The 15,150-nt window shown below is 37.9% G+C and overlaps 1 protein-coding gene across 1 annotated transcript; it reads left to right on the top strand.

Moving 5' to 3' along the window:
* On the top strand, nt 1-1,015 carry IAQ61_002248 (uncharacterized protein; the record flags this gene model as incomplete). Its single annotated transcript, XM_003834080.1, has 2 exons — nt 1-204; nt 326-1,015. 2 exons carry the CDS (start codon nt 1-3, stop codon nt 1,013-1,015), a joined length of 894 nt encoding a protein of 297 aa, XP_003834128.1.
* Nucleotides 1,016-15,150: the final 14,135 nt, after the last annotated feature.

A 15,150-nucleotide genomic window follows, 5' to 3' on the forward strand; every position in this document is an offset into this window, starting at 1 on the left:
ATGGCGTGGCACGACCAGGACAGCTGGCTCACAGCTGCCTTGTCACCCAACCTGTCCACCATTCTAATCACGCTGGCTGTTGCGCTGATATTGCCGGTGCTGCTGCATAGTTTCCTCTATCGTAAAGTAGGAGCCGTCCAGAACCAGCCTGCGTTTCTATTGCTGGGTCCAAGTGGCGCAGGCAAGACTGCTTTTACTACGTTGGTACGTTTATCTTCTTCTGTCTCCAGATAGACCGCCAACCCTTTGTCTCTATCTCTAGACACTAGACAATATCATGGACGGGAGCCGGCACAGAACAAATGCTTACGACAACCAATTATAGACGGAGCGCAACACCACCCCTGCCACGCATACCTCGACCACCCCCCTCACCGTCTCGGCACTCCTCCCCGCCCCCCATGTCCCCGCCTCATCGCACTACCGCTCCCCCGGCGACCCAGCCTACGAGCGCTCGCGCCGATTCCTCCTACTCGACACCCCCGGCCACGGCAAACTACGCCACTTTGCGGCCGCCCAGCTCTCCGAACCCAAGATCAAATCCATCAAAGCCATCATCTTCGTCGTCGACGCCGCCGCCCTCGCCGAAGAAGCCGGCCTAGTCGAAGCAGCAGAGTACCTCCACGACGTGCTCTTAGCCCTGCAGAAACGCTACACAGGCGCCAGGAGCAGCAAAGGACCCGCAGAGATTCCCGTCCTGGTTGCGGCGAACAAAATGGATCTCTTCACCGCGCTGCCCCCGAGCCTGGTCAAGATGCAGCTCGAAAAGGCGATTTCAGAGGTGCGGCGTAGTAGGGCTAAGGCGTTGCGGGATGCCGGCACCGTGTTGGATGGGCGTGAGGATGGCGAGGCGGACGAGGAGAAGGAGTGGCTTGGCGAGGGCGGCGATGGGGATTTCGAGTTTGGCATGATGGGTGAGAGTGGGGTCGGCGTGGAGGTCTTAGGCGGCAATGTGGTGGGCAAGGAGGGCGAGGGGGTGGCTGCGTGGTGGGCGTGGATTGCTGAGCATTTGTGATGGCAAGGGTGGGGGCGCGGGACATGAGTGAATAGGGGTTGTGATGTAGGTGTTTATATAATCCCGGTTTGAGTTTGTATGCAGATTTCCAGTTTCATAACATTGCCAATTTTCTCCCTCTTGTCGATTGGTAAAAGGTGTGTCAGGCCAGCCTGTGGCAGCCTTCCCCCGTCCTACTCTCTCTCCTTGCCTTCCTCATTCCAATCACCCTTCCATCTCATCTCATCCCTCCAACCCTACCTCTGCATCTTGTTTATCCTTCCCATCTCACTAGAATGTAATCATACTACTATGATGTAATTATAGCCTCGACTTCAAATATGCAATATCTGGCGCGCATATTGCTGGGAGATTTATGGATCGGAAGAGGGATGGTGGTGTAAGGGGTTATATGAGGGATGGTATTAGGGATGGGGAGAGGCAAGTGATGTAGATATAGATATAGATATAGATATAGATATAACCTTTCAACAACCTCCAGCATCAATTTAACACATTACACGCCACAGTATACGCAGTTTCAAGGGCATATATCGCATCTCGGATAAATCTAAATGATGTTGTATATTTCAGCTGTCGCGGATATTTTGGATATGTTCAATGTGTTGTACATATACCATCCGGCTACACTGTCTTGCATATCTTATACGTGTTCAAGGTCTTATAACTAGACTACCGGGTTACATGGCCTGCAGACAGACACTGTAAATGAATGAGGGGCTTCCATGGCGCTGGGATGTAGGGCACTGAGATACAAGGCACTCGTGGATTTGACTGGTCTGTCTGGGGTATGCGAGGAGAGTTATATATTGTCAAGATTATGCTCGAGGATGGTCGGTGGAGCTGAGACGGCGGGGTGAGAGATTAGTGGATGGGAGGGGTTGAATAGTAAGACTGTCCCAATACCAGGCGGTGATGGTGGTCTACGTTGATGAGAAGGTCGTTCAAGCTACGACATGTTGTCTCCTCGACAGTGCGGCGTGGTATGATGAGTGAGAACATACTGAATCAATATTTCTCTGGGTCTTCTACAACTACATAACTGAACACTTTAAAAAGAAATTTCCTGTTCCCGTAATGGCCATCGGCAGGACATGATCGACAACGTGCACAATTGCTACAGTGTGAAGCACATCATACCATAGCCCAGTCGACACATCATACATGGAGGCCTCGGAACCAGGGAACTGGCAAGTTTGGTTGAAAGAAGACTATATGATTGGGATGGAGAAAACCGAGAGAAATTATGTGAGCGGATCGTGTGACGAGCAGTAAGCACGAAGGGTCATAGGATGAGCATCAAATGTACAATCGATTGTAAATTTATCCCTGGCTTACGCTGACTGGAATACATAGTTAGGAAGCTGGTTTTACAATTTCATGCCTCTCAGGTGCCTGATATGTATCCAAAGCTTACTTAATAGTCACATATCGAACGAGTTTTGCAGGTTGTTTGGCACTGCATGTCCTATCCGTCGCCTCCAATGCCAGCAAAGTCTTTGTGGGTAAATGTGTGTCTCGAGACACAATTCTAAAATAAAACATGGGTTAGACCGAAACTTTCAAGAATGTAAGGGATACGGGATCAACATACAGGGCCGTCCCATAATGCTTCTACAGGTCCATAGTTCTTTTTGTCGCGTACAAATTTCCCAGTTGCTGAGAATAATGCACAGGCATTTTTTTGGCATTTCTCTCCGCCTGCAGGGTTAATGCAGTGACATGCAGTGTGAGTGTCTGCAATAGCCCTGTAGACAGTCAGTGAGTTTGGGAATGAGCAAGTTGTTCGAGGGATGTAGATTCCAAGAAAGGCAACACAGCTGCTACAAAAACTTTGCTCATATGCATCGTGTGCGTAACAAGATGACGGGTTCAGATGCAGCAGATAGCTGTAGGATTACGGGCCAAGAAATGGGAAAGACCTTAGAAATTGAAACGTATGTGAAAATAGTGCGAGGGATCGAGGCTGAATAACTCTCAAGGAACGATCCCTAGGTAGATATAGACCATTGAATGGTTTCATTCTGGTAGAAGAGGCCATGTCCGAGCACTCGTTGTCGGCGCAATACATCACACCAATTCTGCTTCTCGGTCAAACCGTCGTACCGAGTCACCATTTACGATCCAGGAAACGTCCTTCTGGCTCGTGCTTACCGGATAGATCTCCGACAAAGATACTGTGTACAGTACAATACTTTTATGAGCTTACAATACCCCTCTACTCAGGTGCCTAGCATGGTATCTTTGGTAGCTACTTGCAAGTGGTATAATTGCTATCCATAGGTCACAGTACGGTTTTCCCAGTAAATCAGGCTCTCTTTAGTACTGTTTTGAGCCTGCCACTCTGGGAAATGCCACACGCCCTACAGTAGGACGGACTGGAGGATAACGTTAATTCCAATCAAGATTGCGGTATGTCTTAGAGGAGGGTGTGTCAAGACTCAAAAGTGTGTTAGAGGTCCGGTATAATAGAGTAGGGTAAGTCGGTGAAGGGTACTATCAAACAAATAAGTGAACTCGTTATCACATTTACAACCACTTTGGCAATTTGTATTCCAAGAAAACAGTATTATTTACCTCCAAAGGATGTTGGAATCTGTTCTTGGTCTTTTGCAGGTTGTTTTCGACGTTTCTACAAACAATATAGGTTAGATAGAGAGTGTTAAAAAAAGAATATATGAGAGATACCGGTAAAGGATTTTTGCATATGTTTTGTTGCCCGCAATGCTTTAATATCCGTGCGATTGAGTTCGCCAAGACCGCCGATATCAAATAGTGTACCGGGTTCTGCATACCTAAGCTTGACAAGCTTCCTCTTGGCATGTGCCATGCGCCATCAAGGGTTTTGCAGTAGTGCAATAGCATTACTTCCGAGGTTGTAATTACTGCCACGTCTTAGTGAATACAAAGTTTGACAAGGGCTAGCAAGGCTTTTTAACCAAAGTGCAGATAGCTATACACAAAATAGTTCTACATAGTAGCCGCATGCCTTGATCTATTCAGGTGCTGTGGATTGGGAGACCTGTTGTAAGAATGCCCTCAATAATTTGCAAAATATTCTCCCGCAAGTGATCCGGTTTGTGGCCAGTAAAATCATTTTCGCAATATTCGATGTGAAGTAATGCAATCTACATGGAGAGGAGGTCACAGCCCTGTTCATGTGCCTCCATGCTGTGTAAGTACCGGCTATTGACCCATTGGATTGCATTGCTATTACCGGTACATGCCGTATTATGTCGAGGAACAGCGGAGCTATAAATAACATGGACTCCCATAGGAGCTCTCTAGGAAGCATTATGGCCGAAACTGCGACTGTAAATCACCGTACTAATACTCCGAGGTCGCGCTGTGCAGCCCCCATGCGACTATTTTCACTCCACTCAACCACGAGCTTCACAGAACATTTGCACGTCGGGTTGCATGCTAACTAGTTCCCGTATTACCCAGAGTTCAATTGGAGTGAACGTGTATAGCCATGTCTTTAATTCTTCAAACTCCGATGGTTGGCTTTAATATAGACGCTGGTTACTAGCACTACGGTAAAAAATTGTTTACTGTAGAATGGTACGCTAGGGGTTTACTATATAGGTGTAAACTGACCTCGTGTATACCCGTAAATAGGTTTAAAGTGGTAGTTTACTTTTATTAAAGTAGTAGTTTACTTTTATAGTAGGGGTTTAAATTAAGCATAAAAGTAGTTTTATTTCTATTATGCGCTATAATACCTAACTAAGACTAAAAGGGGTAGAGAAGATTAGCTTCACGCTATACGTACATATGACATAATAATGAGTTATGATATTTTTACTAATAGGAGGTGGTGATAATAGAGGTGGTGGTAGAGGTAGTGGTAGAGGTGGTGGTGGAGGTGGTGGAGGTAGTAGAGGTAGTAGAGGTGGTGGAGGTAGTAGAGGTGGTGGAGGTTGTAATAGAGGTAGTAATAGAGGTAGTAATAGAGGTGGTGATAATAGAGGTAGTAGTAGAGGTAGTAGAGGTGGTGGAGGTGGTGGAGGTGGTGATAGAGGTGGTGGAGGTAGTGGAGGTAGTGGAGGTGGTAGAGGTGGTAGAGGTGGTGATAGAGGTGGTAAAGAAGATTAAAGAAAGGAGGGGTAAAATACTTAAATAGTTAGTAGGAAACTAGTTATTACTAATACTAGTAGATTAATAGAAGTAGAAATAAAAGTAGTTTACTTTTGTGGAATACATAGTATATTAAACCCTATTTAGGTTTACTTCTTCTACCTAAACTACTTCTTGGTCTACTTTAGATAAATATGGCTACTGTAAACTGGTTTTGTACTGTAGTGTAGTAGGCATGCGTCCTTACGTGTAAGTCACCATAAATTTGATTTTTAAAATACCAACGTTTCAGCCTTGATATTGACACGAACACAATTACAATCTGACTTGCGTGGCAGTCTCAGGCGTGGTGGAAAAATCCATAAAATTCAGCCCCTTACATTTGACAAATTTGTAGAATGCCTGCTTACCACAGATGAGACCTGTACAGTAGGTATTCCTTCCCCAGATCTACCAGGTGCTTCCGTTCCATTGCAGCATACGATCCATTTCGTACCCCCCGGATAGGCCTGACCCTAGATAAATTAAGGGACACGAGATAGAGGTTGAGAGATATGCATCATCATGTATGTAAGCTTATCTGCATGCGTACACTAGCTGTGCAATCATTGTTCTCTCTCTTTGAGCTGCAGGACTGCTGACCGGCTGTCAGCCTAACTTATGTGTGATTTATCGACGGAGTCTGCGCTTCATCTTTCGGTGTGTGTGTGGGCTGGCTGCGATCGCGAGGTTTTTCTGATGGGGCGTAGCGGGGGTTAGTGTTGGGGGGGAGGGGAGGGGGGGTTGGGTTTGTGAACTTTTGGGTGCTTATTGTGGAGGAGCTTATCGGTGTAATACCTACATGCTATTATGGGATTGTGAATGTTCTGGCATACTGTAGATGGACTATACTGTACACTGAAAACGCCATGACCCCTACCCCAAAAGTCCACGAACTTCAGTGGGTGTTACGTCCGAGTCTTTAACCCTTCGACATCAGTTACACCAATTTCCACCAATTTTGATAGGTGCCCATCATATCCTATCATATAACTCACTGCCAGACTCTCGCATTGACATATCCAGGTCTGAGGTTGGAAACGCACGTACAAATGCATGTGCGCGCCGATCATACTAACCGGGCCGTTTCTTGATGCTACTTACGGAGGTGGCTTTCAAAAGTTCTTGCTAACAGGGGTGTCTATATTACCGCCGTGATACCACTAAAGCTTAGACTACTCTATCGCGCTGCCCCTCCTTATACTTATTTACTACCTTCTAGTCTAATAATCTACTAAATATAATACTATATACGCTCTATCTAAGCCTAGATTTAGTGTTAAGGTAGCTTATCCTAAGCCTTTAACTATACTTTTATACCCTCTACTCTACTCTTAAGAGCGCCCTTCCTAATAGTGCGTGGTAAAATACCTATAATAGCACTAATTTAGGTAGTAGATTTACTACTAAAAGGTAACTTTAGAGTTATAATAAGCATACAGGTATAGGGATTAGTATTAGGAGCTATAGTAGAGTAAAAACACTAAAGGATTAAGTAGATAGACTATTACTACTACTATCTATAGCTTTAAAATTAAGTGTGTATAGGCTAAGAAAGTTAGGCTAATAGATTAGCTACTAACGAATACGCTAGCAAGAACTTTTGAAAGCCACCTCTGTATTGACGCAAGCCTCCCGCACACCGATCACTGTTGTAGGTAACGTGATCCACCACCGAGCGCCTACCCCCACCAAGCGCCCACTAACACCAAAATCCACCACCCACTAAATAAGGATATTGCGCCACCTATAATAGCTATTATTACAAGATTTCTTAGAGTTATAATTATTAGATCTATTAAAGTAGATTAAATATTTTAGATTATATAAGTAGCTTTTTAGGGGGTCTAATTAGGTGCCTACGCTATAAAGTTGGCACTACTACTATATCCTCTTCTACTAGCTCCTTATTAACCACCTTAGCTAGTATAATAGTAAACTGACAGGGAGAGTAACCTATTTAAACAAGGAGAAGTAGGAGGGGCAAGGTTTAATAGTATTAATCCTATAGCAGATAATATAGGTTTAACATAGAAATATAAGTAAAAAGATAATATTATAGAGTTAAAGTAAAGTCTATAGGAGTTATACCTCTCCTATCCTCTAATCCTTTATACCTTTATACTATTTAATTTACCTAACTTTTTAGGCTAAGCCTTATTTTTTTCTCCTATATATCCTATACTATAGTATAAACCTCCCCCTCCTTTAAGCTTGGCCCTATTAAGCTTAGCCCTTACTCTCCTCCTCTAGGTTAGTAACCCTAGTTCCTAGCTTGTTAAGCTTTAGGTAAGGGGGTAGGAGTATCTAGAATCTCTAATCTTAAACCTAAACTTAACAAGATAGTTCTCCTCTATATCCTTACTAGGCTTCCTAGATAGCCTAGCCCTAGGCGCCTAGATCCCTCTACCTTTTGTTCCTCTTTAATAGCTCCTAGATGCTTTTTAACTGTATCTAGAGTCTCTAATTACTTAATCTATCTATTATACCTCTACTACTCTCCTACTTTAGTAGGCTATACCCCCTTTATGCTAAAATAGGATTAGTCTAGTACCCTAGCTTCCTTATCCTTACTAAATATAAGCTTCTTATTCTTAACGCAGATAGCCTAATTCTTCTTTAACTCTTTTACTATCTTAACCTAACTCTTCCTAATCTATACTTCTATCCTTTCTCTATTTAAATCTCCTATTAGGTACTTCTAGATCTCTACCTTTACTAAAGGGTTATCCTATTAAACCTAATATATAATTGCCTTTAAGACCTAGGTTAGATAGGTAGCCTAGATATCTCTAGGAAATTGCTATTAGACTCTACTATATTTAACTAGGTGCCTTAATAGAGTCTTTAGGGCTATACTTATCTATAGGTAGGCTAGTGCAATCTCTATATATATCCCTATCTCTAGCACCTCTATTATTATTATATTATCCTGCACTTTTATATACTATAGTAGAACTATACACTATATTTAAGTAGTAGGTCTAGTAGATCTATATAGCATTACTAGGCTTATAATCCTTACCTATCCTTTTTAATAGATTTCCTTCTCCTATTTTACTATAGGGCACTTCTCCCTTAGCTCTTTAGGCTAGTGCACCCTATCTTCCTATACCTAGATATAGGCCCTTTTATTCCTCCTTAACCCTCTATCTATCTAATTTACCTAATTCTTCTATACTTCTTTAAATCTAATTAGGAGCTTAGTATAGTTATCTTAGTCCTTATTATTAAAAGAAACTAAGCCTTAGATTATCTTAAGCCCTTATCCTAACTACACTGCCTTAGAAAGGTTTACGTCTATATAACAAAAGAATATCTAGTCTCCTACCTAGGCGTACTTAGTATAGTATAGGTATAAGATTAGGTTTATAGTTTCCTAGATTATAGCGTATTAGAGCTAGTATCCTATATCCCCTTATACTAGCTATTAAATAATAGAGTAGTATATAGTCCTGCACTACCCTAAATTAGCTACTTACTTTATCTCCCTTAAGTGCTATTTATATATCTTAAAGCACTTATCTACTATTCTTACTAGTTCTAGGTCTTTATAGATCTAGGTAAAGGTGTCTAGGGTTATACTTCCTTTCTATAAGAAGCCTTAGTAACTCTACTTAAATCTTATTACCTGTTATAGTTAGGCCTAGTTAATTATTAGTGCTATCTTCTTTAGCTAGTAGCGATAAGCTTATAAATCCTTAGAGGTGTAATCTTAGTTAAATAGCTTAGTAAAAGCTACTATAGTAACTAGGTTAGCTTATAAATTTCCCTATTCTCTAGGCTTATAGTATAGCATATTTAGCTATCTATTACTTACCTCTGCGTTTAGAGTCTAAGTATAAAGCCCTATCTTGCTAGTAATAAACTTAAAGTAGCTAAAGTATACCTAATTTAAATCCTATACTATCCTCCCCTTAGTATCCTAGATAGTGCTATAATTAGTAACTTTATAGTACTATACTTTAACTAGCTTCCTTTGCTTAGTATTATTAAGTGCGCTACTCCTAATCCTAGTAGCAATTAATTATAGTGTAGAGCGTTAATTTTTACACTAATAGGGCGCTTTATTCTTAACTATAGCATACTTATCTTTAGTAATACCCTCTTCTTCTAGTATTATTATCTTAGTGTCTAGAGTCTTATTAAGTTCCTTAAGTAGTCTAGATAAGGAGTTATATAATTTATTTATTACCTCTATATTAGTATCCTATAGTTATAGGCCTACTACTATATATTAGCTAATAATTCTAAACTCCTAGTAAATATTCTCTCCTATCCTTTTTAAGAGCTAGGCAGCGTATCTTCCTTAAGCTCTTATTATCCTTTATATAGGTAATTCTACTAGAGATTCTTCCTCTAAGATATAGGTAGCTAATTTAATTTCTCCTAGGGTAGTATCTAGTATATCCTCTATCCTCTTCTTATAACTCTATAACTCCCTTACTATACTTCCTAACCTTAATAGCCCTCTATTCTAGACTACTCTCCTATCTAGTAGTATAGTCTAGGCGCGTCTAGCGTAGGATATAGTCCTAGGTAGCTAGTTATAACCTAGATTCTTAATCTCTTGTGTTACCCTCTCCTCCTCTACTTTCTTTTTAGCTACTTCTCTGCTTCCTTATAGAGAGCTAGCTAGAATATCTTTAATTTCTTTTAGCACTAGTATCCTATAGTTTATTAATAACCTTATACCCTTTTTCTATATCTATTTACTTAGGGGGATTATACTAAGTAGTACCCCTACCTAGTTCTTTAACTTCCTATACTATTATAGCACTAGGTGCTAAATCTTAGTATAAGTACTATCCTCTTCCCTATAGCGTATATTAAAGTTATAAGGGTTACTTATACCTTTAAGCGTTAGTCTAGGTAAGGTATATAGGCCTGTTACGTAGTAATAAATAATTACCCTAATATATTATAAGAAATAGTCCTCTAGTTCCTCCTTAGCCTTTAAGATAGTATCTACCTTTCTTATTAGCTTAGTAATTATAACCTAGACCCTATACTAGTTAGTAATATTAATAAAATTATCTTTTAACTAGTTTTGCCTCTATATTCTATAGTATACCTCTAAGTTTAGGAAGCTAGCAAGCTAGTCTAGACCTACGTAATGTAGGAGGTACCTTACGTCTATATATCCTTAGTGTGTCTATCTAACTTATAGGGTAAATTAGCTTAGGTATTTCTAACTAAATTTGGCGTAATTAGCGCAGATATACTATATTACTAAGCGTATTTTATTAAGTTACTTCTTGTGTATATTACGCACTTCCTTTATAAATAGGTACTATAACCTAAAATTAGCTATACTACTATATAACTATATAAGTGCTAGGCTAGACTCTATAAAGCTCCCTACTACTATTATTAATCCTAAAGTTTTATTAAAGTGCTCCCCTAGTGCTCCTATAAAGTTATCTATAATATTCCTCTATTGCGTAATAGTGCTTACACGCATCTTATTAATCTAGCTACCTATAGTTGTACCTCCTTTCTATAGAAGAGGGATACCTTTATAAAGTGCCTAGGTCTACGTGTTAAACTCTTTAGGCTAAACTAAGTCTAACCTTTTAATAGCTAAAAGACTCCTCTATTATAATATATGCTAATAGTGTAGTACAAAACTTCTAGGTGTTATAGGCTATAGCTATAACCCTCTAGGTTATAGGCTTAACCTTAGGGACTATAGGGAACCTATTAATATTAGGGATCCTAGTAAGCCTAGCTTAACTACTAGCTACTTTCCTTTCTAGACTTCTAACAACTATTTAGGGCTTATTATTTTATTTAGGATCTTCTAGTAGTAGCTTTATTAGATACTTATAGTTTTATTAGATATCTAAAGTTTTTAGTATAGTTTATTATAGTAGTAGTAGCGTAGGTAGAATATATGCAGGAATACGCGTGCCTTCCTATTATACTTGCGCCTTCCTATTATTCTCCTACCTTTACTTTATTCTACCTTTACTTGTTTATTATCCTTCTACCTTTACTTATTTATTACCCTTCTACCTTTACTTTCTTATTATCCTTATTATAATTGCTTATCTACGCGTAGGTAGGTAGTTAGTATAGCTAATTAGAGCGTTATATATCTAAAGGGTTAAATTAGCGCACCCTTTGGATACCTATTTAGGACTAGCGCGCTTCCTACCTTCCCCCTACCTATCTTGCGCCTATCCCCTAGCGCATCTTTTCCTAAGTTTTAACACTAAAGTATTAATACTATTAACTCTTAATTATTAATTATCCTCCTCTTAATTACTTTTGCTAGAATCTAAGATATTAAAATATTAGTATTCTGCTTATTCTTTATCTAACAGCGTCCTAGGTCTAATCTTAAAAGTAGGACTGCCTATATCTAGTTATAGGATTTCCTAGTCCTAATTCTCTAATTTAACTTCCTTATTTTCTTCTCTTCCCTCTATACCTAACTTATTAAACTATATAGGCAGCGCTTAGAAGATATACCTATTTTCCTATAGTACCCTATCCTATAACTTTATAAGTCCTTAGTCTTCCTAGTTTACCTTATCCTAGCTTCTCTAGTAGAAGATCTTTATCCTCTAGCCTAGCGTTATATATATAAACTTAGTTCTATCTAAATCTTTTAGCTAATATATCCCTAACTCTAGAAAGCTCTGCGCTACTAGGTATAGACCTAGCTATTTATTACTAAGTTTCCTATCTCTAGATATATCTATCTAGCGGACTAAATCCTATAGTAGTACTAATAAGCTAGGGCTAATTTCCTCTCTTTAAATTTCCTTATAGTTATCCTAATATTCTTTCTTCTATAAGCGCAGCCTCTTAATTCTTAACACTATATCTTTAAGAAACTAATCTCTTAGGTTAACCTAGGTAGCCCTTACTACTAGTAGCTAAGCCCTATCTATTATCTACCTAAAAGGAAGCGTCTGCTATATTAGAAGAGCTAGTTTAATTAGAGGCACTAGGTTCTAACTAGTAACTAGCTAGTATACAGAGTATCTAGTATTTTCTTAAATAGATATTTAGTTAGCTAGGAGTACTATTAGTAGATTAGAGACCTAGCTCCCCTAGAGCTTTATAAGTGCGTTAATAATTAGTTTATACCCTCCTTTAATTTTTCTATTAGCCTAAGGGTTATAGGTAGAGATCTAAACCCTATATATACTATAGATAGTAGCTAAATTATAAATAACTTTTTAGAAGTTAGGCCCCCTATTAACTATAATCCTTTACGCTATACTCTATTTATATAGGATATCTTTATATATAAATTTAGTAATAGTTTTTAATCTATTATTTAGTAATACTTATGCTTTAGGCTACCTACTTAAATAGTCCTAGGCTATTACTAGGAATTATTTCCTAGAATTATAAGGTATATAGACTACGTTAATAGCTACTATCTCCTATAGCGTATAGGAGTAGGTGTTAGTAAGCATGTTAACCTTCTTCTTGCTACTTCTTTTCTAACACTTATAACACGTGCGTAGAGTAAGCCTTACTATCTTATATATCCTTTCCTACTAATATTACTAAGCTATTATTAAGTAGATAGTATTTACCCTATAATAACTAATAAGGTAATATACTTCCTATATAGTAGTAATCCTAACGTCTTTATTATTAACTACTTGTCTTACTACTATATTTTAAGATATCTTATAGAAGAGGAACCTATTTCTTATAAAGAAGTTTAATGCTTATTTCTTCTATACTATTAACTCCTTCTATAGAACGTCTAGGATTTTAAACCTAACTAGAAACTAGGCAATTCCTTCTAACTTAGCGCTATATTTAGGACGTAGTACTTTGTCCTTTATTAGATTATATAACTTAATATTAGTAATTATATGCTTAATAAAGTCTTTAATATTATCTTTGGTTTTATCTAGGGGTTCCTATCTATCCTCTTTTAGATATTAGGATAGAGTATCTATAACTATATTCCTCTTGCCTAGAACATGTTAAATTTTAAAGTCCTATACTAAAATAGTAGCAAGCTACCTATTTATTACCCCTCCTAGTATTTTGCTTAAGGACTAATTAAGCTAAGTAATTAAGGTGTAAGCGTCTATCTTAATAATAAATAGTATTCTATAGAGCTAAACTCTAAACTTTTTTAGGGCCTATAGCACTACTCTACACTCTAGCTTAGTAGAGTGCTACTTTGCTTTAGACTTTAACCACATAGTACTTTTAAACTAGTATAGATATTACCTTCTATCTAGCCCTATTTATTCTAGGGAAGCTCCTACGCCTTCCTTACTAGCTTCTACTATAAGGTAGATAGTCCCTCTAGTCTTATAATTAATAGTTATTAGGGCTAGTGCTATAGTAATAAAATGCTTAAGCTCTTTTATTACTACCCTCTATAGTTCTTCCTATATCTACCTAGTGTCGCCTTGCAGGAGTATAAATAATAGCTTTGCTTAGATAGCAAAGCTAGGAACCTATATCTAGTAGTAGATATAGATCCTAATAAATATCTAGACTTCCTTTATATTTCTATATTCTAGCTATTTTATAATCTTTTCTACCTTTATATAGTTAGGGTATCTTCCTTTAAAGCTAACCTTATAGCCTATAACGCTAAGATAAGCTATACCTTAATAATATTTCTTTCTTAAAACTGTACCCCCTGCTTGCTTAATATCTGCTAGGACTTGGTTAAGCTGCTGCACATGCTTAAGCACAAATCTCTAGACCCTAGGAAGCGCCTCTTTGCCCCTATAGTTAGTCTTAGGCCCCCCTACTATTATATTATCTATAAATAGTATTATATAAGGGGAATAATTGCGTAGTATTTTTATTATAATTCTCTAAAAGTCTACTACTAAGTTTGTTGCTCCTTATACTATAGTATAGGATCTTAGTAGGCTAATAGGGGTATATATAGTAGTTATATCTCTACTATCTAGGTAAAGGGTAATCTAGTTATATCCTAAAAATATATCTATTAGGGATAATATCTTGCACCTAGTAAATTTCTTAGAGAATTTATCTATAGTTAGTAGTAGGTTTGCGTCCCTCTAGCTAACCTTGTTTATATAGATAGTATTTTAGACTAGTTAGTACTTCCTATCTTTCTTTGCTACTAAGAAATATAGGTTCTAGTATAGACTATTACACCTCTTAAGTGTTCCTTAATCTAGACGCTCTTCTAATATCTAAATAAATTCTTCTTCTACTGCCTTAGCTACTAGGAAACTGCGTATTTGCTATACTTTATATAGGATTATCTTTATTTAGTAAGGCAGGCTAATATCTTAAGTAATATGTCTACTTTCTCTAAAGTTAAAGGTAATAGCTACTTCTTTATTAAGAATTATTTCTTAAAATAGAGTCCTTTCTACTACTAATAAGTCTAGACTAAATTTCTATTCTTGCATCCTCTTAGTAGTTAGCCTAGACCCTCTTAGAAATAATATATATCTTTTCTTAAAAAGATAGTTAAAAGGGCTAAGGTTAACTTTTTCGCGAATACTAAGCTTTAGTAGTTAGTTTTCCTTAGCTACTATTTTCTAGTCCTCCCTTCTAAACTCTATATCCTTATCCTTCTCTTTTAGGTTATCTACTAGTTAGATTTTCTTACTAACCTTTTTATACTTAGTGCTTACCTTAGTAACTATTTGCGTAGCTTTTTATTATACACCTTAATTTAGCTTATATATTACTAATATTAGGTTTAGTTCTTAGATAGCCTATAGGTCTTTGCTTGCCCCTATACTATATCCTATAGTTTATGCTACCTATTTTTCTAGCATCTTTTTATCTTCTAAGGTAAATAGTTATCTATATTTACTAAATCCCGCTTATAGCTCTATATAGTCTACCTCTTATAGAAATTTTAAATATGCTATATATTCTACTATATAGCATTTATCTCCTAGGTATTAATTTTATAGGATCTCTTTCCTAAGTAAGGGTCCTACTATTAGTTTTCTAACTTATCTTCCTCTTCTATTTTATCTCTATCTTCCTGCTTTAGATCTAAGGCTATAAAGACCGCATTCCTTTCC

This window comes from Plenodomus lingam (assembly GCF_022343315.1).
Source record: "Plenodomus lingam strain CAN1 chromosome Unknown contig_14, whole genome shotgun sequence".
NCBI classification, from domain to species: Eukaryota; Fungi; Ascomycota; class Dothideomycetes; order Pleosporales; family Leptosphaeriaceae; genus Plenodomus; species Plenodomus lingam.